This window comes from Pempheris klunzingeri, chromosome 20 (genome assembly GCF_042242105.1).
Source record: "Pempheris klunzingeri isolate RE-2024b chromosome 20, fPemKlu1.hap1, whole genome shotgun sequence".
In the NCBI taxonomy this organism is placed as follows: domain Eukaryota; kingdom Metazoa; phylum Chordata; class Actinopteri; order Acropomatiformes; family Pempheridae; genus Pempheris; species Pempheris klunzingeri.
Window position 1 is genome coordinate 3,036,982 of NC_092031.1, and position 22,138 is coordinate 3,059,119.

General features: G+C 41.6%; 2 protein-coding genes across 3 annotated transcripts; one reads left to right on the top strand and one right to left on the bottom strand.

Moving 5' to 3' along the window:
- Positions 1 to 830: 830 nt before the first annotated feature.
- On the bottom strand, positions 831 to 10,690 carry tubgcp2 (tubulin gamma complex component 2). Of its 2 annotated transcripts, none has more exons than XM_070851952.1 (18): positions 10,618 to 10,690; positions 10,085 to 10,245; positions 9,181 to 9,309; positions 8,675 to 8,851; positions 7,219 to 7,378; positions 6,828 to 7,035; positions 6,545 to 6,744; positions 5,560 to 5,749; positions 5,336 to 5,481; positions 5,078 to 5,258; positions 4,147 to 4,327; positions 3,677 to 3,849; positions 3,317 to 3,445; positions 3,109 to 3,229; positions 2,582 to 2,725; positions 1,999 to 2,106; positions 1,714 to 1,877; positions 831 to 1,155 (listed from the first exon to the last, which is right to left on the bottom strand). In XM_070851952.1, exons 2-18 carry the CDS (start codon positions 10,232 to 10,234, stop codon positions 1,080 to 1,082), a joined length of 2,637 nt encoding a protein of 878 aa, XP_070708053.1. In that variant the 5' UTR covers positions 10,235 to 10,245; positions 10,618 to 10,690; the 3' UTR covers positions 831 to 1,079. The 2 variants fall into 2 exon arrangements, with proteins under 2 accessions (XP_070708053.1, XP_070708054.1); XM_070851953.1 differs by having other exon boundaries at positions 10,582 to 10,674.
- Positions 10,691 to 11,839: 1,149 nt separating this feature from the next.
- Positions 11,840 to 17,829, top strand: kctd2 (potassium channel tetramerization domain containing 2). Its single transcript, XM_070851954.1, has 6 exons — positions 11,840 to 12,546; positions 15,364 to 15,472; positions 15,558 to 15,649; positions 15,836 to 15,931; positions 16,871 to 16,996; positions 17,191 to 17,829. Exons 1-6 carry the CDS (start codon positions 12,163 to 12,165, stop codon positions 17,218 to 17,220), a joined length of 837 nt encoding a protein of 278 aa, XP_070708055.1. The 5' UTR covers positions 11,840 to 12,162; the 3' UTR covers positions 17,221 to 17,829.
- The last annotated feature ends 4,309 nt before the right edge of the window (positions 17,830 to 22,138 follow it).

The following is a 22,138-nucleotide window of genomic DNA, read 5'->3' on the forward strand; positions in this document are numbered from 1 at the left end:
CAACTTAAAGACTTTTAAAAAAGATCAAATAAACCGTGTTAACAAAATGACAAATACATTCAGAGGAGAATTAAATGAGCACAACACCTTTGATTTTAATCCTGTAAAGCTACTTGAACTTTTTTGGCAAGTTACAGGCTTTTATTTTGAAGTCACTACCTTCAGATTTCCGGTATGACTAAAGTCTTTTTTCAGTAACTTGATAATTAATAGTTAAACTGTATTTAGTAGATTAATGTTTGTATGAGGCCACAAAACAATAAAAAATATCATAAATCATAAATAAAAATGTAGAAAAAACAAACGACCACAACGAATCACCAAATAATAAATATTCACCTTAAACAAAAAGGTATAATTTAGCTCAAATAATTCAACAGGTGGTTTCTACAAGTAAGAACAAGGGAACAGTCAAGTTTTCAGTTTGGGGAACATTAAGGTTTTTATCCTGAAAACCTTCAAAGTTTCTCTAAATGTTTTACAAATATAAACCTCTGAGAACACTCGGGGAACGTTCCCTAAGGTTTCTGTAAAGATTTACAAAAATAAACTTTAGGGAACTTTCCTTAAATTTGTTTAATAATGTTTTTACAAAAGTAACCCTCAGAACGTTCCCTTAAGTTCCTGTAAAGGTTTTATAAAAATAAAAATAAAAATAAAAACTTCTGGGAGCCTTCAGGGAACATTTGTAAAGGTTCTGTAAAGTTTAATAAAAATTAACCCTCAGGGAACGTTTTTACGAAAACAACCTTCAGGGAACGTTCCCGGAGGCTCACCTGTTAGTTCAGGCAGCAGTCAAGAGCCTAAATCCATTCAGTAAATCATGTTTTATTGAATACAAACATACAGTACATTTTCATTGTACAGGTACAATAAGTTACCAATAAGGAGTGCTGTGACCTTTATTTTCAGAGAGCACATCGTTTCTTAAAATGTACATGTGAAGCACTGAAATGAAGCTGCATCAGACTGGAACTCTACATTTCATACAGGTCATAATAACACAACACAGCCGAGGCCTGGATGGAGATCATCTGGGCGGGTGGTGTTGGAGCGAACACACACAGAGACATAACATGCTACGCTGCTGCCTTCTGGCTGCGCTCTATGGCCATCCTCTCCAGCCGCTCGGTGTAGAAACCATTGAAATCCAGCCTGTGAGATCACAAGAGCGGAGTTATCGAGGTTATCGAGTCTGGTCTGAATAAATAAACGGAAGCTCTGCAGCTCTACCGATAACAATTTGAATGCTTTCACTGAAAAACGGCTCATAAAACGTGTCTTTCCGTCATTTCTGCCATCTGTGTCGTCACTTTTAAAGCCGGATTAATTGATTGTTTGGCCACTTGGGGGCAGCAGAACAAGTCGAGAACACGTCATCTGACATATTCTCGCTTTATGGCGTGGTTATGGTGAATATGTTGGCAAACAGCGGCGCATCTACACATGCTAGAGATGTTTTTTACTGCTGCAGGTTGATAAGAGAGGAATTTGTCGACATATAACCAAAACAATGGGCTAAAAGATGCTAAAATGCTCATTAAAGCTGAACGGAGCTGGATTATGTACAGTAGCTCAGTCCATCCTGAGTGATTTTCATATAGAAATAAATGGAAAACAATGGTTGGAAGCCAGGAAATTAAAGAAATGAGAACACAGGTTCAAGTATTTGAAAAAACACGCCTCTGGCCTGTGTGGTGTGAACGGATTTACCTGTAGATGATGCTGATCATGCTGTGCTCGCAGTCGTTGGTGCTGTAGATGCTCAGTTTGTCCAGCAGGTCGAGCAGCAGCATGCTGAAGTTACTGTCAAACTTGCTGAGCGACGCTTCAAAGCCGACGTCTGACTGGTGGGCGTCCACGTGCTCGGCTAAAAACTGAAAGAGCACAAACGCGTTACAACACGCCTAAAAGCTGCAGTATTATCGTACGCCACTTGGTAAATAGGACGCAGACTACTTGGCTGAATATTGATGCTGATGAGTGTTTTGGGAATACCTTAGTGGTCGCCCTCTTCCGCTCTGCCTCCTCAGCATCTTCGCCCTGAGCTGGAGGTCCATCCATCGTCCCCTGTTCCAGAGAGAGCCTCATGCTCTGAATGAAGCGCTGCGACAGTCAAGATAGAAAAGAAACATCTTCAGATAAACATTTAGTGGATACAACAGATCTATGGGGCCTTCAGGTGGGGTCATGTTTTCCATTTTCACAATAAGAGTCAGTATGAACGTCCTGTTCAAAACCCCAGAAGAGAAAAGTTCATCTGTTGTTTTGTTAAAAAATGTCTGAATACTCAGTGGGTGGTAAATCTATATACTGCAGTTTGTCGTACACAGTTTTTCTAAGTATTCTAACGTCTGAGGAAGATGTTGATCCCTTTGGCCTCACATGTCCTGCATTAACGCTACCCGCTCCCTAGCTAACGCTAAATTGTTCATCTCTGTGGCGTCTAGACGCTGACACAGAGGAGTCTTTTGGTGTTCTGTTGTAACCACGAGCTCATTTGAAGGCAGAGACAAGAGCCCGGGGGCTGCTTTGGTTGTTTTTCAGAAAGCATTTCCTCTTCATCATTGTGCCAACAAACCTGCATGCAGTTTGTGAACTTGACGCACACCAACATGAGCTTGGAGAAGATCCTGAGCAGCTCGGGGTTGGTCAGCATGCAGTCCTTCAGGCAGTTGTCCAGGAAACTGGTGTGATGGCAGAGCACGTCGTCAATGTTTGACGCCTGGAGAAGGAGAAGACAGACGATCAGCACAAAAACGCACACTAGCCAGGATTCCTACAGCTTTTTCAAGCACTTTCATAGTAGCTAAACCAGAATTCCCATTCTCTCAAAGCCCTTAACATCATGATTTATGTTTATATTAAATTTGGTATCTTCTGATCAGGATTATTATCTGGAGTGAGACGCCAGGAGAAAACAAACTTTAAAAGATTTTTAGTTTACATGAGAGATTGTGAAGATGAAACACTGGAAAAAAGATGCATTTTTCAAGAAGTAAATTCAAATTTTAGCTTTTTCCTCAGCTTGAAAAGTTTCAAATGACAAACTCACATTTTCTCTGAAACCTGAGTATCGTTAGACAAAAGACGAGCTCATCCACTCACCGTCTTCAGGTTGTTCTCCATGACGTGCCAGGTGGGCTCCATCACCTCAAACATCATGTAGTACTGGATGTTCTGCACAAAGTTGAGCATGCGCTGCCTGAGGGCGAACGCTGCGGCAAACCTGCACACGTGTAGTTCGAGCAGATCGTGAGGACATTTCGCTTTGCTTTTTTCAATAAGTTTGCATCAAACTCAAACATCGACTCACCACTTGGGGGAACGCAGGGGGTACTGCTTGAAATCTTTGTTGCTGATCCACACGTTACACAGCAGCCGCTCGACGTGTTTGCAGTAAAACATGTGTCTGAACAACATCTGGTACCTCGTAAGAGCTTTCCTGGGAAGAGAAGGCAAATGAAATAAGAGATACATGGCTACTGTCACAGAAAACACCTGCTTTCCACCGTACGACATCTTTAAAATAAAAAAATGCATCTCCTTCACCCACAAACTGGTGAAATTACAGTGCTTCACCTATAAAATTCCTCACTTCAGGTTAAAACTGCACATTTTCTGTTTCATGCTGAAATATCTGAGAAACAACCCTTTAAATAACATCAAATCAAACCTGTTGATGATGAGCGAGAGCGGCCATTTGACGATGTAGTCGAAGGAGAAGGCCTCCAGCCCGCTGAGGGCGGCGTCTGCCGGGTCTGCGTTGATGATGGCCTTCTCCTGTTTGGTCTCGATGGCCAGGACGCGCAGCAGCTGAGTGATGACGTCATGAGGCATCAGGTCGATCTGTGGGAAGACGAGAGGAAACTTTATGAAGCGAAGGAAGACTACTACTACTTTTTATTTTCTTGTTATTTCCATCTTAACGTCCTTTTCCTGAGATTTCATCCACTTTTTTCCGTGTCCGACATTTTTTTTTTTTAGGTTTCCTAGTTTCCTAAGAGTTTGTAGTTTGAGGAATAAACTTTGTGATACATTCCTGCCAAAATGACTAATGTGTGCCAGGCAGGACAAAGAACATGTAGGTTAACTAACTAAATATAGAATGCAGAAGAAGAGCTCTACGCTCTCACGTCCACCCACCTTGAGGTCGTCTTTGAAGGGGTCTGTGTTGGCCGTGCTCATCCTCAGAGCCAGCTCCAGGAGGGCCTCTAGTCGCGGAGGAACAATGTCGTCCACTGGCTTCTTCAGCTCCTCCTCCGTCAGGTCCATGAAGTGCACGAAGAAATCGCCTTTGTCCATCAAAAAGTAGTGCTTGATGGATCTAATGAAGACAACACAGGCACATATAGTTTAGTTAGAGAAAGTTAAGGAACGTTTTTCTGTATGTAAACCGTCCTTTGGTTACCTGAAAAGAGCTTGAATATACTATTATGATTATTACTGTTATTATTATTAGGAGTAGTATTAGTATTATCATCATAGCAACTAACAACTGCATACATTTTCTTTTTACTACAGTACCACATGCAGTATTCATGGTGTTGGGACATGTTTCATCATAACATCAGGCCTTAAACTTTGAGCCTCTTACTCACATCTGTAACAGTGCAAAATTTGACTAATGATGTTAATAATGATTGTTGCCTTAAACGCTATTCGTCACATTTTTGGCTCCTGTAATACATTTTTTTTAGACATCTCTGGTGGAGTTCAGGATTCATCAGCAGGACGGCTGCTTTATTCTAGAACAGTTCACTTCATATACCTGGAATGCAGGTATTTCATCTGCCCACAGTCCACCTGCTATCAATCAGGATGTCTGCAACCAATAACTGCAACCAGCACATCGCTGGCACACACTGTCGGAGGTTCAGCTCATGTTCATCACCAGGAACACACCCCCTTTTTTTGTTGTTGTTGAATATATTTTCATGCAACTGGTGTCTCAACGTCCTGCAGGCAGTCATCTGTCATCTGTCATCAGTCCACATTACCACTCTTCTGCTGTGCAGGTGGATTGTGGGTCAGAACGGCCATAAAAATATATCCAGATACACATAAATCCATCTACCTCAGGCGTGAAACCAGCTCCTTCTCCTCCATGAGGAAGGCCAACAGGACTTTGCTGGCGTAGTTGTAAGATTTCTCTATCTGCTCCACATAAGCTCTCTCCTTCAGCGTGTACAGGACCTCCTTAGCATCAGGACACGTCACATCGCGGCCGCACTCCCGAACCACGTTGAGGTATTTCCCTGCACAATGACAGAGAAGGGAATAAAACCTCTTATCCAAGAGAGGCTCTTATGATAGTTTACATTTGTGTTTTTACCTGTGCTTAATATTTTGTCTGCCATTTTCTGCAGAAAGGAGGGAATCCGATGTTGAACAATGGTGTATCTCTGATCCCAGTATTTATCGTTGTAGTCCTCCTGAATCTTCTCTTTCTGCAGCTCATGCTCTTCCACCATGAACTCACTGTGAGGACGCAAAAACAAAGCTGATACAGCGGTGTGAGTGTGTTTTGGTGTTTCCCAGCACGAGTCCAAACTCTACCTGTATGGATCCTTGATGATGCCCCTGTAGATCCACTTCTCCAGGATTTCAAAGTAAGGGACGCTGGCTGCTTTAGTGAGGTAGAGGCACAGCTCCTGAGCCTGGCTGTCACCGGTGTAGTTGAAGGTTCGATCGTGAAGAAGACTCAGTGTCGACCCGCCCATGCACTCTCCTTTGTCCACCGAGGACGCTGTGAAAACAGTGGAAGCAGTCATTTTCATGTGAGAACAGTACCGGCTATCTAAAGTGACCCCACTCTGAGAATCACTGCACTAATCTGTAGTTAAAGAAGGTAAAACCAGCTTCACCTTGAGCAGCTACAATAGTGAAATGCTGTTTACACCTTGATGTATCAGTATTAACAATCTACTCCCGTCATGTATAATAATATGACAGTCAATGGTCTGAAGAATGAGATTTTCCTTACAGTACATTTTGCTCATAATACTTTTGAATGCAGTATTTCTACTTGTAAAAGAGTATTTTTATAGTGTAGTATTGCTACTTCTACTTATAAAAAGGATCTGAATACCTCTTCCAGCTGGTGCTGTACTTCCCTCTAGTTCAGATCGCCCTCAAGTGGTTAAAATGAGCAGTTTTGCTCCACGTTGTTCTCAATGTGAGTATGTAATCAGTCTGATTAGAAAAGTCAAACGCCACAATGCAATGGTTTTAAAACCAATAAAAAAGAATGTGAAAAGAAAGAAATGCCAAAAGCCCCTTTCACACTGCTCTTTATTCCACCTTGAGGTCTGTGAAAATCTACTTTTGTTCCACCTGTGAGCCGGCAGCAGAGTAGTAACAGAGCTGAATCGACTTCTGTGTAGAAAGGATGAGCAGCTACTGTGCTACACTTGCTTCTAGAAAGCCAACATGTTATCTACAGTCACACACTAGAGCGTTACGCCGTTGTCGCCCGGTTTAGTGTAGTTTTCTTTGCGGCGCTGCCTGATCTCTGCGTAAAAAGTCGTGTTCAGACTCTCACCAATCGAGGCGAGTATCTCCATGGTCCTCATGGTGGGCTGGATGTAAAACCAGAGCTTCTGCAGGGACAGCAGGCCCTGCCGCTGGAGGTGCTCCAGCTGAGTGACCAGGATCAGATACTCCTTCATCAGGGTCCTCATCGCCGCCGTCAGCGCGTGGTTCACCTGGCCGTACTCAAAGGACGATTTCTCCTCGATGAAGCTGAGGGACAAACACAAAACCACCATCTAATCTCCAGTATTGAAAAGGTTGATTCAACCCCTCCGACATTTTTACACCCTCACCGTGTTATAGTGGAGTAATATGACGCAACTGGTAGGATCCTGTTAACCAGCTCTTTGACAGACATGTCCAGCGTTGAGTCCACGATGAAGGAGCGGTTCTGCCTCCCCAGCACAGGCTGAGCCGTGATGTCTCGCCCATCGACGCCAACCAGGACAAACAGCAGATCCTCCACCAGAGCTTGTTCCTGAGCAGCCAGGGGCATCGTCCCTGCACAGGTAGCACGGTTACAAACACATCTGGACTTTATAAAGGTATTTGCTGGAGTGCACAGCTGTATTTTATGGATGATGATGATGATGATGATGATGATGATCCAGTATTAAAGGAACATCCTGAGCTCATGTCTCTCAGCATGGAGCAGCAACAAATATGTAAATCTACTGGCTTTACCGATGGCCACAGCTGGATCTCCTGGAGGGGTGGGGCTGGTGATGAAGTCTCCGAGAAGAGCAGGACGGTCGTACACCCAGTTAGGAAACACGGGGTTGGGCTGGGTGGGGTTCTTCTTGTTGTGTTTGTCCCTCAGCATCTTCCGCGTCACTTCGGCAGGCTGCAGGCAGAAATCACACCAGCAAATCACCAATAAATTACAAGCAGTGTTAGATACAGGGTGACATTTATCTTCAACTGTAACTCCACAGTAGGTTCACCCACAAAACACAAACTGGAAGGCTGAGTGAGTGCCTGTTCTCTCCTGGATTCACAGTGCTGAACTTGGTTGTAAATAAGTTTGGCTGATATGGCATTTTATTCCATGTGACGGTAGAAATGTGTCCATCTGTAGGATTTGTTTCCACTGCGGGAGCTAATCTCACAAAATGTGATTTGTGCAGACGTGGAGGAGGAGAGTGAAAGAGCAGCAGGAGGAGGCACAAAGTCAGGCCGGGACTCATCTGCACCCTTTTAACCTTAAATACTGCAACACTTGAAATTATTGTTCTCATTTGGCAGCTGTTTGTGTTTGTATGGAGGCTGCAAATAAAAGAAGAAAATCATTAAATATAATCACATACGATATGGTTATTTTAAACTATTTCTTCATTGAATTTACAGAAATATTTGTGTACTGTGATATATTCTGTTACAGTGATGTAAAACTACATATACACACTACCTATAGTAGTAGATAGAAGATATACAGAAGTGATAGATTGTAAAAGTAGTTGTGTAACAAATAGAAAACAAGAAAGAGCCACAGAGAAGTTAAAACCCTGCTTACAGCTGATCTATCAGGGCGGGACGAGGGGTTTAAATGTCAGATTGTCGCTTTCAGAAAGTTACACAGCCTCCCAACTCTGATATCAGAAAGCTGCAGTGGGAGGAGGTTTTCCGGAGCCGTCTGACCGTCTGACAAGCACCTCTGATAAAGAAGGTTCCAGACTGCATTTTAACCCGTGGAGAGTTATAGGAGTTGTTTCTGTATACATCGTGTATTCTGCTGCTCTAATCAGCGTGTGATATGGAAGAAGTCGCCTTTTCCACCACCTCTGCGGTTCTCTGCAGCTTCACAGAACCTCTTTCAGTTCACTGTTTTGGTTTTCTGGCCAACAAACTTTCTCTCACCGCCCTCGTGAGCTTTGTGGATGCAGATGGGACATAAATTGTGGTAAAAACAGCAGAAAAAGAGATGATAACCAGGGAAGTTGGGGCAAGCAAACTATATAAGCATTCAAAAAAAAAAATCACTGATCAGCATGGGAATTATTAAATAATTCATTTCATAATTATAAAATGAATCCCATCCTCACAGGGTTTTGTTTGAGATCTGCTCATCAAGTCTTAAAAACCAGTTTCGTAGGTGTAACTTAACCTTCTGAGCCACTGAATCTGAGTAGGAAGTGCTCACCAGAGGAGCGTTGGAGCTGGCCGTCACGTTGCCGAGCTTCTTTCGCAGCTCGTCCAGTTCCTGCATGGACATCTTGGAGCTGGTCTGAGGGAGACTGTAACTGGTAGTCGTGGTTGACGTCGTGTTCGCCGACGACTCGGACCTCTCTTTGGCATTCTGCTGCAGAAACTGGAGCATCTAGGAAAGTATCACAACAAAGCTGTGAGAAGGTTTTACTAACTAAGTTCAATGAAGAAGTTACGTTTTTGAAACATGGAGGAAATCTATGGACCTGACAATAATGAATATACATCTTGATGCTTTAATCTTCTATTTACATCAGCGACATTAACTTTTTTTATGTTTTGTGAGGCAAACTGTACAGCATGAAGTGTATGTTTCAGTCTGACTTGTCTGTTAACACCACTGTCATTGTTAAGAGATGAAAACAAGTGGGTGAAATGAACTGACTTATACGTAATAATGCACAAAAACATATCATTGTCTGCTTGAAAACTACGTATTACCTCTTTATCCTCGCACAGTTTGGAGAGCAGGTAGACCAGAGGGTCGAGGTTTCGGACATTTTTGGATTTGAGCTCCTCGTACTTTCTCAGGAAGTCCTCAGGAGTTTTAGAGAACTCGGCTAATTTGACCTGAAAATGACAAAGCAGCCAATTAAGAGAATATCTACAGTTAGAAATGCATTCATGTCCACAAGGGGTGTCACAAATCATTGTCATAGTAGTGCACAAGTGTCAAACCGGCTTCCAACTGTTCTTTTTTCAGTGGCTGTTTTATATGTTGCTACGTATTCATCTCTTTATTAGGGCTCCAACTCTGATCAAGCTGCTGGATGAACACACAACCAGACAAAAACAAAACCTCAACTCGACCCTTAAAAACACAATAATGATCTCTCATTGACAGACATTTAACGTGACTAGTGGTCAACACGGTCGAGATGTTCACCACACTCGTCATCATCAGTGCTTGTCAATTAAAGAACATTATTTTGTTTTTGTAGGTTGAGTGTGCCCCTACTACAACAGAATGATATATTTCTGCCTCTATTTTAAAATATAAGAGTGACACATCCATCAGTATTCATTCACTCATACACTCTTCTCTTTCTAGGGCTCACTTTACTACAAATGTTCTTTCTTATGTATGTTATGATGACCCTGATACAGTTTCCCAGTCTGGCTATCTATCTATCTACCTTACTTACTTTTGAAGTAGGTGAAATCTCTGCTTCTGATTTATGCGTGCTCATACGGTTTTAACTTAAACTCTGAACAGAGCCTTGCTTTCGGCTGCCAGCTGTTGCAGACACATCTGGTGAAAACCATTTTGTTGCCTGTCCAAAACCAGAACAGCAAGCAGGATGGAGATGTTGTCTTACAGCCTCCCTGAGTGTGTGACACCCACCTTGGCACTGTGAGCAGAGACTGTGGTTGTGACATAAGGAGTCCTGTGTTTCTGCAGGAGGTCTATGTAGCCCTCTGCTCCATCACCTCCTCGGACGTGAAGCAGGCTGAGCAGCTCGTTCACATCATGGTGGATCCTGAACTCACTCATGGCTCAGGCGGCTGAAATTACAGGACAGTTTGAATCAGGAGAGCTTAGCCACATTTACAGCTGATGTAAACATCTGAGCTTCTGGCTCAGTCTGACAACAAGCACCCACAGCGGAGCTGAATGCAAACAACAATTCGGGGTTTATCTTTAAAGAGTGATCACTCCTTTTTATCTCACATGCTTTACATACTGAGCTAACTGTTATTTGATGCTAGCTTGCTAACTAGCTAAACAGCCAGCCCCGTTTAAAATGAACTATGCGGATGCTAACTGCGTAGCTAGCTTAGCACAAAATAAACAAATCACCCACCAAACGGCTATACAAATGTAACTCAGTGATCATAAACCTTATCACAGGGCGAACCCAGGTGTCAGCAGCGCACCTGTCGGTCGTGTCCAGTGTAAAACAACAACATCAAACACCGGAGCAGCAAACGCGCCCACCAGCAGTCAAACTCTTCTTCTTCGCTGACTGTAATCCATGTAGTGATGACGTAACACTGCCCCCCACAGGCCGAACACGGCGCTGCAGCTACACTTAGTACACTGCATTACATAACTTTTATTGTATTAACATCAACTTTAGTGAAGGATATTTATTGTATAATATTGTTTTTTATGTTTTTTTCAACAAGAGCAGTTTGTGTTTTGTTTTAATTCACTTTTTATTGGTGTAAAAACATTAGGATTTCAGTGCCAAGAGCACGGACATTACAATCAACCGCCCCCTTTATGAACCCCAACCCTATCTTACTAAGAGAAGATAATAAGAGGAAGACGAAGAAACAATTGCAAAAGTTGAATTCTGATATTACTGAAAAAATGTTACAATGATATTAAAATAAATGCAAAAATACAAGTCACATCCATCCGATTATGTGGAGAATAACTGGAGCTATAAGTAAAAGTGATGGTAAGAGCCTGCTGAGCATAAAACAGTAATAACAAGAGACTCATCCTGCTCCGTGGACTCTGCATGTAAAGTTTCATGCTCTGGATTATAATCTCTGCACATAATCTTTATTCTTTATACTGTGAACTTCTTCACATTCCTTGGTCAGTATTTTGCACATCCCATCCTCTTCATTTCAGACACTGTAGAGCTTTTTTCATTTTTAGAATATATTTCTATTGTAATTTCTTACTATGTTTATTGTTATGCACCATAATACCAAATTCCTTGTATTTGAAAACCAACTAATGATATTGGCTTTCATATTTTCCTCCTGACTTATATAAGTATATGTGTTAATGATACGAGGACGAGACAGAGGAAGGATTCACCTCAAAATCTTCTACAAACTAACAAGATGTGTTGGTCAGTTGCTGCCTGATTTTTTCCATCTCTCCAGTCTATATTCTGCATGTGACTGCACTTCTTATATATATATCAAATTACATTATTAGTCCAGTGATAATCACAAGTATTTCCATTTTTAAAAGCATCAAAGGCCACGTTGCATAATTTCTAATTATTCAGTTTTGTTCATGTTGATTTAAATTACAAAATATTTCAGATTAAAAACTCCACTAACCAAACACCACAGTGCCGGCTTTTATTTTGAAAAACGATGACACGGCGGAAGTAAACAGTAATCACGTTACAACCCGGAAGAATTGCCTTTCTCTGATTAACGTTTGAATAGACGAGAATGAGCAATTTATCTCGTGAAGAAACGATTAAAGGCGATGCTGCAGACACCCCGCAGCCTTTGATTGTCATATTTGTGTCTTAATCTTCGGCGCCGGGAGGCAGAGAGGCGGTCGAGCGCGAGCAGCAACGCCCTGATGCCAGCCACCCCGTCGGAGAAAAACATCCTCGCTCTGTTTACAAATCGGCCGAGAGAAATTGTTTCCCCGCAGTGTTGCGTGAGCTAATCGTGCGGTTGTGTGTGTGTGTGTGTGTGTGTCTGTCGGACGAAGAGAACATGGCTGAGCTGCATGTTGTGGAGCCGAGCGGTGCTGGCACCATAGAGCCGCCCGAGCACCGCGACGTCCGGGGCGGCTCTGTGCGCCTGGCTTCGCCCACTCTCATGGTTCCTCCGCGGAGCAGCCCGCTCAGTCCCGGCGGGGTGTCGAGCGGCGGCGGCGGCGGCGGTGGTGGTGGTGGTAGCGGACGGTCCGTGTTCGGGTTCCCGGTGAAGAGCAACCCCAGCTCCCCGTCCGAACCGGGGGACAAGCCGGGCTCCCGCTGGGTCCGTCTCAACGTCGGCGGGACCTACTTCATCACGACCAAACAGACGCTGTGCAGGGACCCGAAATCGTTCCTGTTCCGGCTGTGCCAGGAGGACCCAGACCTGGACTCCGACAAAGTGAGCCCCAGAAATTAGATTTATTTGTAGTTTCAGTCAGTACCCTCCAGGGAAAAACCGAGCTCAATGAGTGTCTGCAGCCTGAAAGTGTTCCTGTTTATAGATCATATTATATTTGTCCCATAATCAGAATAATAATGTGTTTTATTTGTTTAGATATGGTTAAATTCACTGTTATAGAATCAGTAATGATCCTCTGCAATATAAGACTGTTACTAATGATCACTAGTGTTATAAATTAATCTGTTTATCTAATGTTATTAATGCAAAATCTTAATTTGGAAAGTAATTAGTGACCAAATCTGTCAAATAAATGTAGTAAAGTTCAGCACTTCCCTCTGAAATGTGGTGTTGTACAACTTTATAGTGCCATAATATAGAAATATTTAAGTAATATTCACATTTTATGATCTTAATGGCGAGTTTGGCTGTTAGAGCTGGTAGATATGGTTAAATTCACTGTTATAATATCAGTAATGATATTCTGCAATATAAGACTGCCACTAATGATCACTAGTGTTATAAATTAATCTGTTTATCTAATGTTAGTAATGCAAAATCTTAATTTGGAAAGTACTTAGTGGCCATATCTGTCAAATAAATGTAGTAACAGACAGTATTTAACTCTAACTGTAGTGTAGTTCAACTGTATGGTGCCATAATATAGAAATATTTAAGTAATGTTTCCATTATTAATGTAAAATCTTAATTTGGAAAGTAACTAGTGACCATTTCTGTCAAATAAATGTAGTAAAGTTCAGCACTTCCCTCTGAAATGTGGTGTTGCACAACTTTATAGTGCCATAATATAGAAATATTTAAGTAATATTCGCATTTTATGATCTTAAAGCCGAGTTTGACTTTTAATATTGTGTATTATCTGTGTCAAAAGGACAAATCCGTCTGTCCCAATGATAATATCCACTTAGAGCTGGACGATTTGGTTGCATTCACTATTATTATATTAGTGATGATATTTTCCAGCGTCAGACTGCCGCTAATGATCACTGTTATTATAGATGAATCGGCTTAACGTAAATTTATTACATTTACATTACTGTTAATGTCCAGTGTTAATTGAAAAGTAACTAGTGACCATATCTGTCTAATAAATGTAGTAAAAGACATTTTAACTCTGTTTGACTCAGACTGTAGTGATGTTCAGCTGTATGATACCATTAAATAGATTCAAGGAATATTTCCATTTTATGATCTTAAAGGCAAGTTTGGCTGATTATCTGTGTCAAATGGACTAATCAATTTGTCCCGATGATAATATGATCTTTTCCACTGTCAGTATTGATCACTGTTATTGCAAACACTCACTAATATTCTATACTAGTGGCCAAATCTGTCTAATTAATGTAGTAATGTGAATAAAACAGAAGTATTTAAGTAATATTTCTATTTTATGTTATTAAAGGAAGGTTTGACTTTTTAATATTATTAATTATCTGTTAAATGAACAAATCCATCTGTCCAAATAATAATATGTTTTATGTTTGCATTCACTACTATGATATTAGTAATGTTAGTTTCCAGTATCACGTTGCCACTGATGGTCACTTTTATCACAGATTAATCAGATTATCCAAGTAACTAGTGACCATATCTGTCACATAAATGGTTTAAAGTTCAGTATTTAACTCTGAAATATAGTGTAGTGCAACTATACAGTACCGTGAAATAGAAATATTTAAGTAGTGTTTAGATTTTATGATCTTAAAGGCAGATTTCACCATTTATGCTTTAATAAAATTGATTACCTTTGTCAAATGTTGACAAGTGAGCAGGGTAATAGAGTTACATTCACTTTCATAACATTAGTTATATTTTCCAATATATCATGCAAATATATGGAAACTGCAAGTAATGATCTTATTTTTCTATTGATTGATGTGTTTCTCCAGAGTTCTGAATGTGTAATGTTAATTTGCAAAGTAACTAGTGACCTTATCAATCAAATAAGTGCAATATTTCCCCCCTGGTATGTGGTGAAGTAGCATAAAACGGAAATATCGGTCCTGTTTTTGTTCATCATGACTGGTTTTCAAGCGTTGCTCCAGTTTAAACTGGGTCATATGGTTATGATGAGTTAACTCTGATATCGATAGACATCAAAAATAAGTCCAAAATCAATTAATAAAACTATATAACTAACGATCATTCCATTATGAGTTCATCTGTCGATTATTTTCTAGATCTCGATTGATCGTTTAGTTAGTAAAATATCCATCAGAGCGTCGTCCACAGTTCCAAAGATATTCAGTTTAATATCAATAAACCAGAAAATATTTACATTTAAGAAGCTGGAATCAGAGAAATGTGATTAATCATTTATCTTAATAGTTGGCAATTAATTTATTAGTTGATTAGTTGATTAATCGCTGCCGCCTGAAACAAAGACAAACCTCTGAGTACACCTTGATTTAAAAAGCAGAGGCTTTATTTTAAAGTAATTTTCTCTATTTTCTGTACGTGTCCACAGTGTAACAGTGAGGACAAACCAACGCTCACCACAGATTTTGAGGCAGAGACAGATATCAATAATTGATCGCTCAATAGATTTGATTATTTTAGACATTTTACAGCGTCACAGTCACAACGTTTGTCCACCTAAACCCACACGTATCTTTGGTTTTCTGTTGTTTTATTACTTTACAAACATATTTCTGATGAGCTAAACTGATATTGGCACGTTCGATGTATCGATCATGCTGTAATTTCTCAGTTTTGGCGGTAATGAACTCGTTCTTCTCCTTGGTGACGCCAAACAAGTCGTCCTCACAAGGCTCAACTCTTTGTGCGTCCCCACAGGACGAGACAGGAGCCTACCTGATCGACAGGGACCCCACGTACTTCGGCCCCATCCTGAATTACCTCCGGCACGGAAAACTGATCATGGATAAAAACCTGGCGGAGGAAGGTAAACCGGCTTTCTGTCAGTGAGTTTAAAGTGTGTAGAGGCCAGAAGATGATGTCTAATGCTCCTTTTTTTTTTATCGTTTAAGGTGTTCTGGAGGAAGCCGAGTTCTACAACATTGCGTCTCTGGTGAGGCTGGTGAAAGAGAGGATACGGGACAACGAGAACCGGACGTCTCAGGTACAGAAAAAACAGAACAATGGGTGCAGGTCAGACGCCTGAGAATAGAAATGGTGGATAAATCTGTGTACCAGACTTTCTCCTTGTACAAATATCAACAACAAAAAAAAAACAGCTTTTTGTTTGTGTGTGTGTGCAGATTATTGGTGTTTTTATACGTGTGTGTGCTCTTGTCGTGTCCCTCAGGGCCCCGTGAAGCATGTGTATCGAGTACTACAGTGCCAAGAGGAGGAACTCACACAGATGGTCTCAACCATGTCGGACGGTTGGAAATTTGAGCAGGTGCAGAAAATGCAGCTTTTTTTTCCCTCCTCCCTCTTGTCATGTTTTAGTTTATGCTTCAGTCGTTTTCAAAGCTGCTGTTTGGAGATGGACCTAAAACAAACGATTGAATTCCAATATCTTTATTATGAAAAGTCAGAATCAGTCAGTTTGCAAAAAAATGTATCATGGTTGTATTTAAAGGATAGTTCCTGTATTTTCAAAACCTCGGTCCTAATTTTTCACACGTTTTGGGTTCAAAATAACTGGTAGATACAAAACCTTTGGGGTAATTGTGCCAGATCAAATACAGATTGTATTCTGATGATATTATGAAAAGGATCCCTGCAGAAACAGACCTGTAAGATCCTTTTTGTTTAACCAGAAACTGCCGTTATATCGCTCTCTTCAAAACCACCAGACTCCATTGACAAAAATGGTAATTTTATTTTGCAGAGCATGGCAGATGCTTTGTCTACTGTTGCCACGATGGGTTTTAGTTTTTTGTGTTATTGTGTGCTAGACAAACATTGTGATGCATCTGAACTAACCCTTTAAAATACTAAAGTCACACAATAATACAAACAAACTAACTGAACCAGGCAGCGGAGGTCCAGCAATTCCTGTGTAAAATTACTGTTTTTGCCAATGGAGTCTGGTGGCTTTGAAGAGAGCTCTATAACTGGTTAAACAAAAATGCTCTTACAGTTGTATCACTATATAGAGATCTTTTCTGTAATCATTTAATGTTTAAGTGAATTAATGGAAATAATAATTAGTTGCAGTTATGCACTTTGGTGACTACTGGGACCAACAATCTAAAACCCAAATATATTCAGTTTATAATGATGCAAGTCAGAGAAAAAAAGCCCACATTTGAGGAGCTGGAGCCAAGAAAGACAAATCTAAGAGTCAAGATTTACAATTACAAACCTTACAATTTCCCGTCTTTCGCCTCAGCTCATAAGCATCGGCTCTTCTTATAACTACGGCAACGAAGACCAGGCGGAGTTTCTATGTGTAGTTTCCCGGGAACTCAACAACTCCACCAACGGCATCGTCATCGAGCCCACTGAGAAGGCCAAGGTGAGCAGGATTAAAACACCAGAATTATCCTTTAACAATCTGGACGTTTTCCTTGATAAACGAATCAAAGGATTTCTTCATCGCTCCGGTTTTATCCTTTAATCACAAAACCTGGAAATAAGTCGGCTTCAGTTTGAAATTCTGAAGTGACTTGTTTGTTTTTCACTGATCTATTTTTCGTTTTGTCCTCCCAGATCCTTCAGGAGCGAGGCTCGCGGATGTGAGGCGAAGCAGATCCTGAGCTAAATAACACTTAATCAACAAAAACAAAACAATAACATGAACATTTGCTCCAGTTTTCATCAAGATCCTTGAGTTTTACCCCCCTTCCACCTTCCTACCATCACCGCCAACATCATCATCATCATCGTCCTCGTCGCCATCATCGACCCCCTTCCCTCCTCCTCTGGTGTGCCTTTCCACAGCGGGGGCTCCCCGACGCCCCCATCTCCTCCAGAGCTGCGACACAACCCTGGCTTGTCTTCTCATTTCTTCTCCTCCACCGCCGGCTGTGGAACACTTCAGGGGGAGTTAAAAAGGGATTACAAGTGAGCGGTTTTCCTCAAAGCAGCTCTTTGATGGTCAGTGTCACTGCGGTGCGGGCTACGGTGCTGATGGTAGCCCCTCACTATTGTCAGGGGACGGAGGCCCAGCACAGAGCTACTATAAATCATCTTCATCGCCATCATCCTCGCTATTAACAGACAGGATACTTCCTCTCTCTGATACATTTGGCTCTGTCGACTTAGCAGAAATCTCCTCAGGACTCTTAAGGGACATAAAGGAACGAACACATCTCCACTGACTGAGCCTCTCTCTTTACCTGAATCTGTTCACGGGGCGAGCACCGGCGCCCGCCGACTCCCAGACTCCTCGGCTGACGCCCGAGGCAGGTCGCGGCACAACAAACCGAGCCGGGAGGCGGAGGACGAGATGGGGCGGTCGCAGGCAGTGACGTGACGCAGAGTCCCATCGCTCTGTCCGAACCGGCCTGGTGCAGCATCTCCTCCGCTGTCTTGAGTCTTCAGAGGCGCCGCGTCGTCCTCCTGCACTGCAGCGTCCTCCTGCTCCTCCTCTTTTACTGTTTTTGGCCTCCAGGGAGAAAATTTGGGATATTTTATTTCTGCGCTAAAGAAAACAAATGACTCAAAAAGACTTCACCTGTGTACAATTTGTCAAGGCATGTGAGGAATCTATATAAATCTATATAGGCTACATGATGAAATTATATGAAAAATTGAATGCAAATGGTGTAATTATTGATTTCTGTATCATAGTCATATATTTACATATTCTGGTGGGTGAGTCTGTTTCAACGATGGAGAAAAATATCATTTTTCATAACCAGTTTTCCTGAAGGTTTCCCTACCGGTAACATGGATGTGAGTTTGCGTATGCAGTGCCTCTCTGCTTTCTGTCCATGACTGAAATATCACACGTTTTTCAGCTGCACGTTTTCTGTAGTGTTCCTCAAAAAAAGAAAAAAAACTCCAGATACTGTCGATACGTTTTCTCTTAGATATCCTACTTTGATCTCTTGCATATCTTAAAATTGTAATTAGGGACAAGGAAAACTACTGTCATCGCCATTTGTCCAGATAAAGCGTGGCGTGGCGTGGCGGGGATTGGACTGTGGCCAGTTTGTACGCTGCCTCAAACCCCCCGGAGCGCCCCTCCCTCCCCGGCCTTGTGCCCTTCTCATGCCAATATCCACTCACTCTGCAGCTGCCTCTGTTTGCCAGCCCTCAACTTTAACACCCAAATGACTGTCTCGTCTTACGTTCTGCAGCACTTGTAGCAACTGTGGCGCAATTGTACTCCTCGCGCTTAAAGCCCTGAGATACCTGAGCCTGCATTATCACAGAAATGTCCACACTGTAAGCGAACCTGCCAGATGGGACGTGTCTTCAGTTTTCTGAGCTACAGAGAGAAAGAAGCCTTTATTTCAGATGTTATGGGACTTTTTTTGTTTGTTTTTTTAAACCTGTGGCAGCAGATAGGTACCAACTCGGCTGAGTTATATTTCTCTGGAAATATACTTGACATTAAGTTGCTATGTGATAACGCTGCTTTTAAGACTCGTAGCAACATTGGAGCAACATGGAAACACATGCATACTGATTCCAGCCACACATCTCTGATGTTATGGTGAAAATGAATGATTACTGATTAATAGAAGTATATTTTTTCTACTTCAAATTTGCATTTTCCCAAACTGCAGTGGTGCAATACAATAGAGCTGAAACGATCATTGAATTAAGTGTGAAGTCAAGTTTTCTGGTTGATGAAACAAGATATTTGAAGATGTTTTCCTTCGGCTCTGAGAAAATGTTTTGGGGAATTTAGAATGTAATCAGCAAAGATCATTTGCAGGACTGCACCTAATGATTGTTTTCAGTAATGAGGATTCTTTTTTTCAATGAAATATTTAATCGTGTCGCCTATAAAGTGTCAGAGAATAGTGAAAAATGCCAGATGGAAGTTCTTAGAGCCTGCAGTGATGTCTTCAAATCGCTTGTCTCCTGCAACCGACCCAAAGATATTCAGCTTATAATTAAATAAAACAAGAGAAATCCAGCAAATCTTCACATTTATGAAACTAAAACCAGTGAATATTTGCCAGTTTTGCATGAAAACACTTCTTACTAGACGTGTTGTTGCTGCCCGACCCTACAAAAACTTTACAATGTTGTTACTGGTGTAAATGCAGCTTTGTTATATGAGCAACTGGATGCAAAGTTTGAGCCATATTTACACATATCAGATGGAGGGTTGAAACATTTCGTTGTTGCCCATCGTGCAGACTGAACTGACATTTCAATCGCTGTCCCTTAAAGCCGAGGGACGCCCCGATCTTTATCACCGGCATCGATCACTTTGATACGCCATCCTTTGTATAAAGAACATATTTGATGCCGTTATGTTATATCAAGCATGAACAAAAAGAATGCATTTAACGAGAAAAAAAAAAAAACTGTACCTTTTGCTGTTGTCCTGCTCCCTGACCGTGTTCAGTCAGGCCTCAGAGCTCAGACTTTGATGTGACTTCTTCTTCTTCGTTGTTTTTTTTTCCTCTCCTCTCGACTGTGTGTTGTGCAGTTTTATTCTGCCGATCGGAGTCGTGAGCAGACGGTGTGCTGCTAAAAACGCCCAAAACGTCTCATTGAGGAGCACTTTTCCTCCCTCGTTGTTCTCTGGGCCTTTGCAAAGCACCTTGGGTGTTGTTTCCCTTCGTCTGTGTCCAGTGTTGTGCCTTTGACCTGTGTTGTGCACAGTTGTTCTCCCCTCTTATCATAAGGTGCCTCTCATACCTTAAAAAATCCAGGAGGCACCTACCTGAGGTATAATGTATAATGCGGTCTTTAGCTTGTTTTCTATTGTTAGTGTTTCAGTGAGAGGCAAGCCAAACAAATCCATCGTCCCCTGCATTATTTCAAGTTTTATGACACATACCGACAAACTGAAAATGAGTACCAGCTGCTTTCTTTGTGCCATCGCTTTTGTGCTAAATCCACCCACGATCCCTTACACTCCTGGAGGTTCAAAATTGTGTCTGAATCTGCTGTAAGCGCTGGCGGTGGTCGGCGTGGTGTTTACAGCGCTACCTAACGGGAGGGAAGCAGGGAGCAGTCGGCAGCGGGAAGACCAGTCAAAGCAGGTTTCCCTCCTCTGCTTTTATCTTAGTAAAACTCCAGCAGTGCTCTTGTTATCAGAAATCGATTTGACTATTAACTCGCCATCGTTTGGCTTCTTTCTTTTCTTGAGTTGCATGCTGAAGCCACCTCTAACGATTCAACTTTTAGATGTGTGTAATCGACCTTTTAAAGCACTTATGTACCCGTCACCTTTGTGAACCCAGTTTGATCTTCACCTCGGTTGTGCAGTTCAGTGGTTCCCAAACTGTAGGGGGAGTCAGAACTCCCGGCAAAGGTCAGAAGGAAGCTAACGAGAAAAACTACAACATATTTCTGCTTATTTCTTCAGCTTTTCCTCTAATAATTGATTTCCATCAGCCGTGATAGCGTCATGGCTCTGTGTCAGTCAGGCGGCTCACCAGACTGAAATATCTCAGCAGCTTTGACATGTTGCACAGGCGCTCTTGTTGCCCAGAGGATGAACCCTCATGACTCTGGTGATGCTATGATTTTTCATGTAGCGCATGAATTTTAACGTATTCAGTAATTTATCAGCAAATCCCTGCAAAAGTAGCGACATTCCCATCAGCCTCGGCTGCTCTTAGTGCTAGTAAGTGAGAGGTTAGCATCCTAACACTTAAAAGAAAGATGGTTAAAAACATTACTATCTGCTAAAAGCTAGTTTGGAAAGCTTTACGTCTGCAGGAGGTTACAGACGAGTGACCGCAACCCAAAAAGTTTGGGAACCACTGACCTAGCTGAACTTTGCAGTGTGATTTTTTTTTTTTTTTTTTTTTCTGAACATTTGCATCAAGCACCTGTTTTTAAAAACATAAAAAAGATGAACTTTTGATCCTGACTTTTTACTTTCACCTGCACTAGTTAGTCCACAGATAATGTGCAATTTATACAAATCTGCAAAAACAAAAAAAAGAGTATATGCCGTTGTTCGGGCACGTGAAAACACGAGAGCATGCGTCGTTCTAGAGATTATGATGTTCTGTACTGGATTTTGTCTGACCTCTGTGTTGGTGCAAAGTGTATGTGATGCATGGTGGGGGGAGCAGAGGGAAGGCATGGCTCTGTGGTATGTAGGTGTAGATTTCTTGTGTGGAACAGTTGGTCTTCAACTAGACATATTCCCTACTCACATGATCCGTCTCTTTGTTATTTTTGTATCTCTGTCATGCCGATCTAACTTAAAAGTAGATGAAGAATAGCTAGCTTTCAACGCAAATTAACCAACCAATCAGATTGCAGATCGCTCCCCTCCCCCCGACCTCGGTTTATTAAGCATTTACGCAACCCGCAGGTCAACACACACAAAAGAAAGAATTCTTTTTTATTTTTAAATTCATGGATCATTTTGCCAGTTAATCTGTAAACACCTGCATGCGTTTGTGAACATGCACACTTGTACACTCATTTAGACGTATTGAAAATGTCACCTATTAACAGTTACTTTGTGTTCATTTATCAACAGTATTGATGTCAAATGTGAATATTG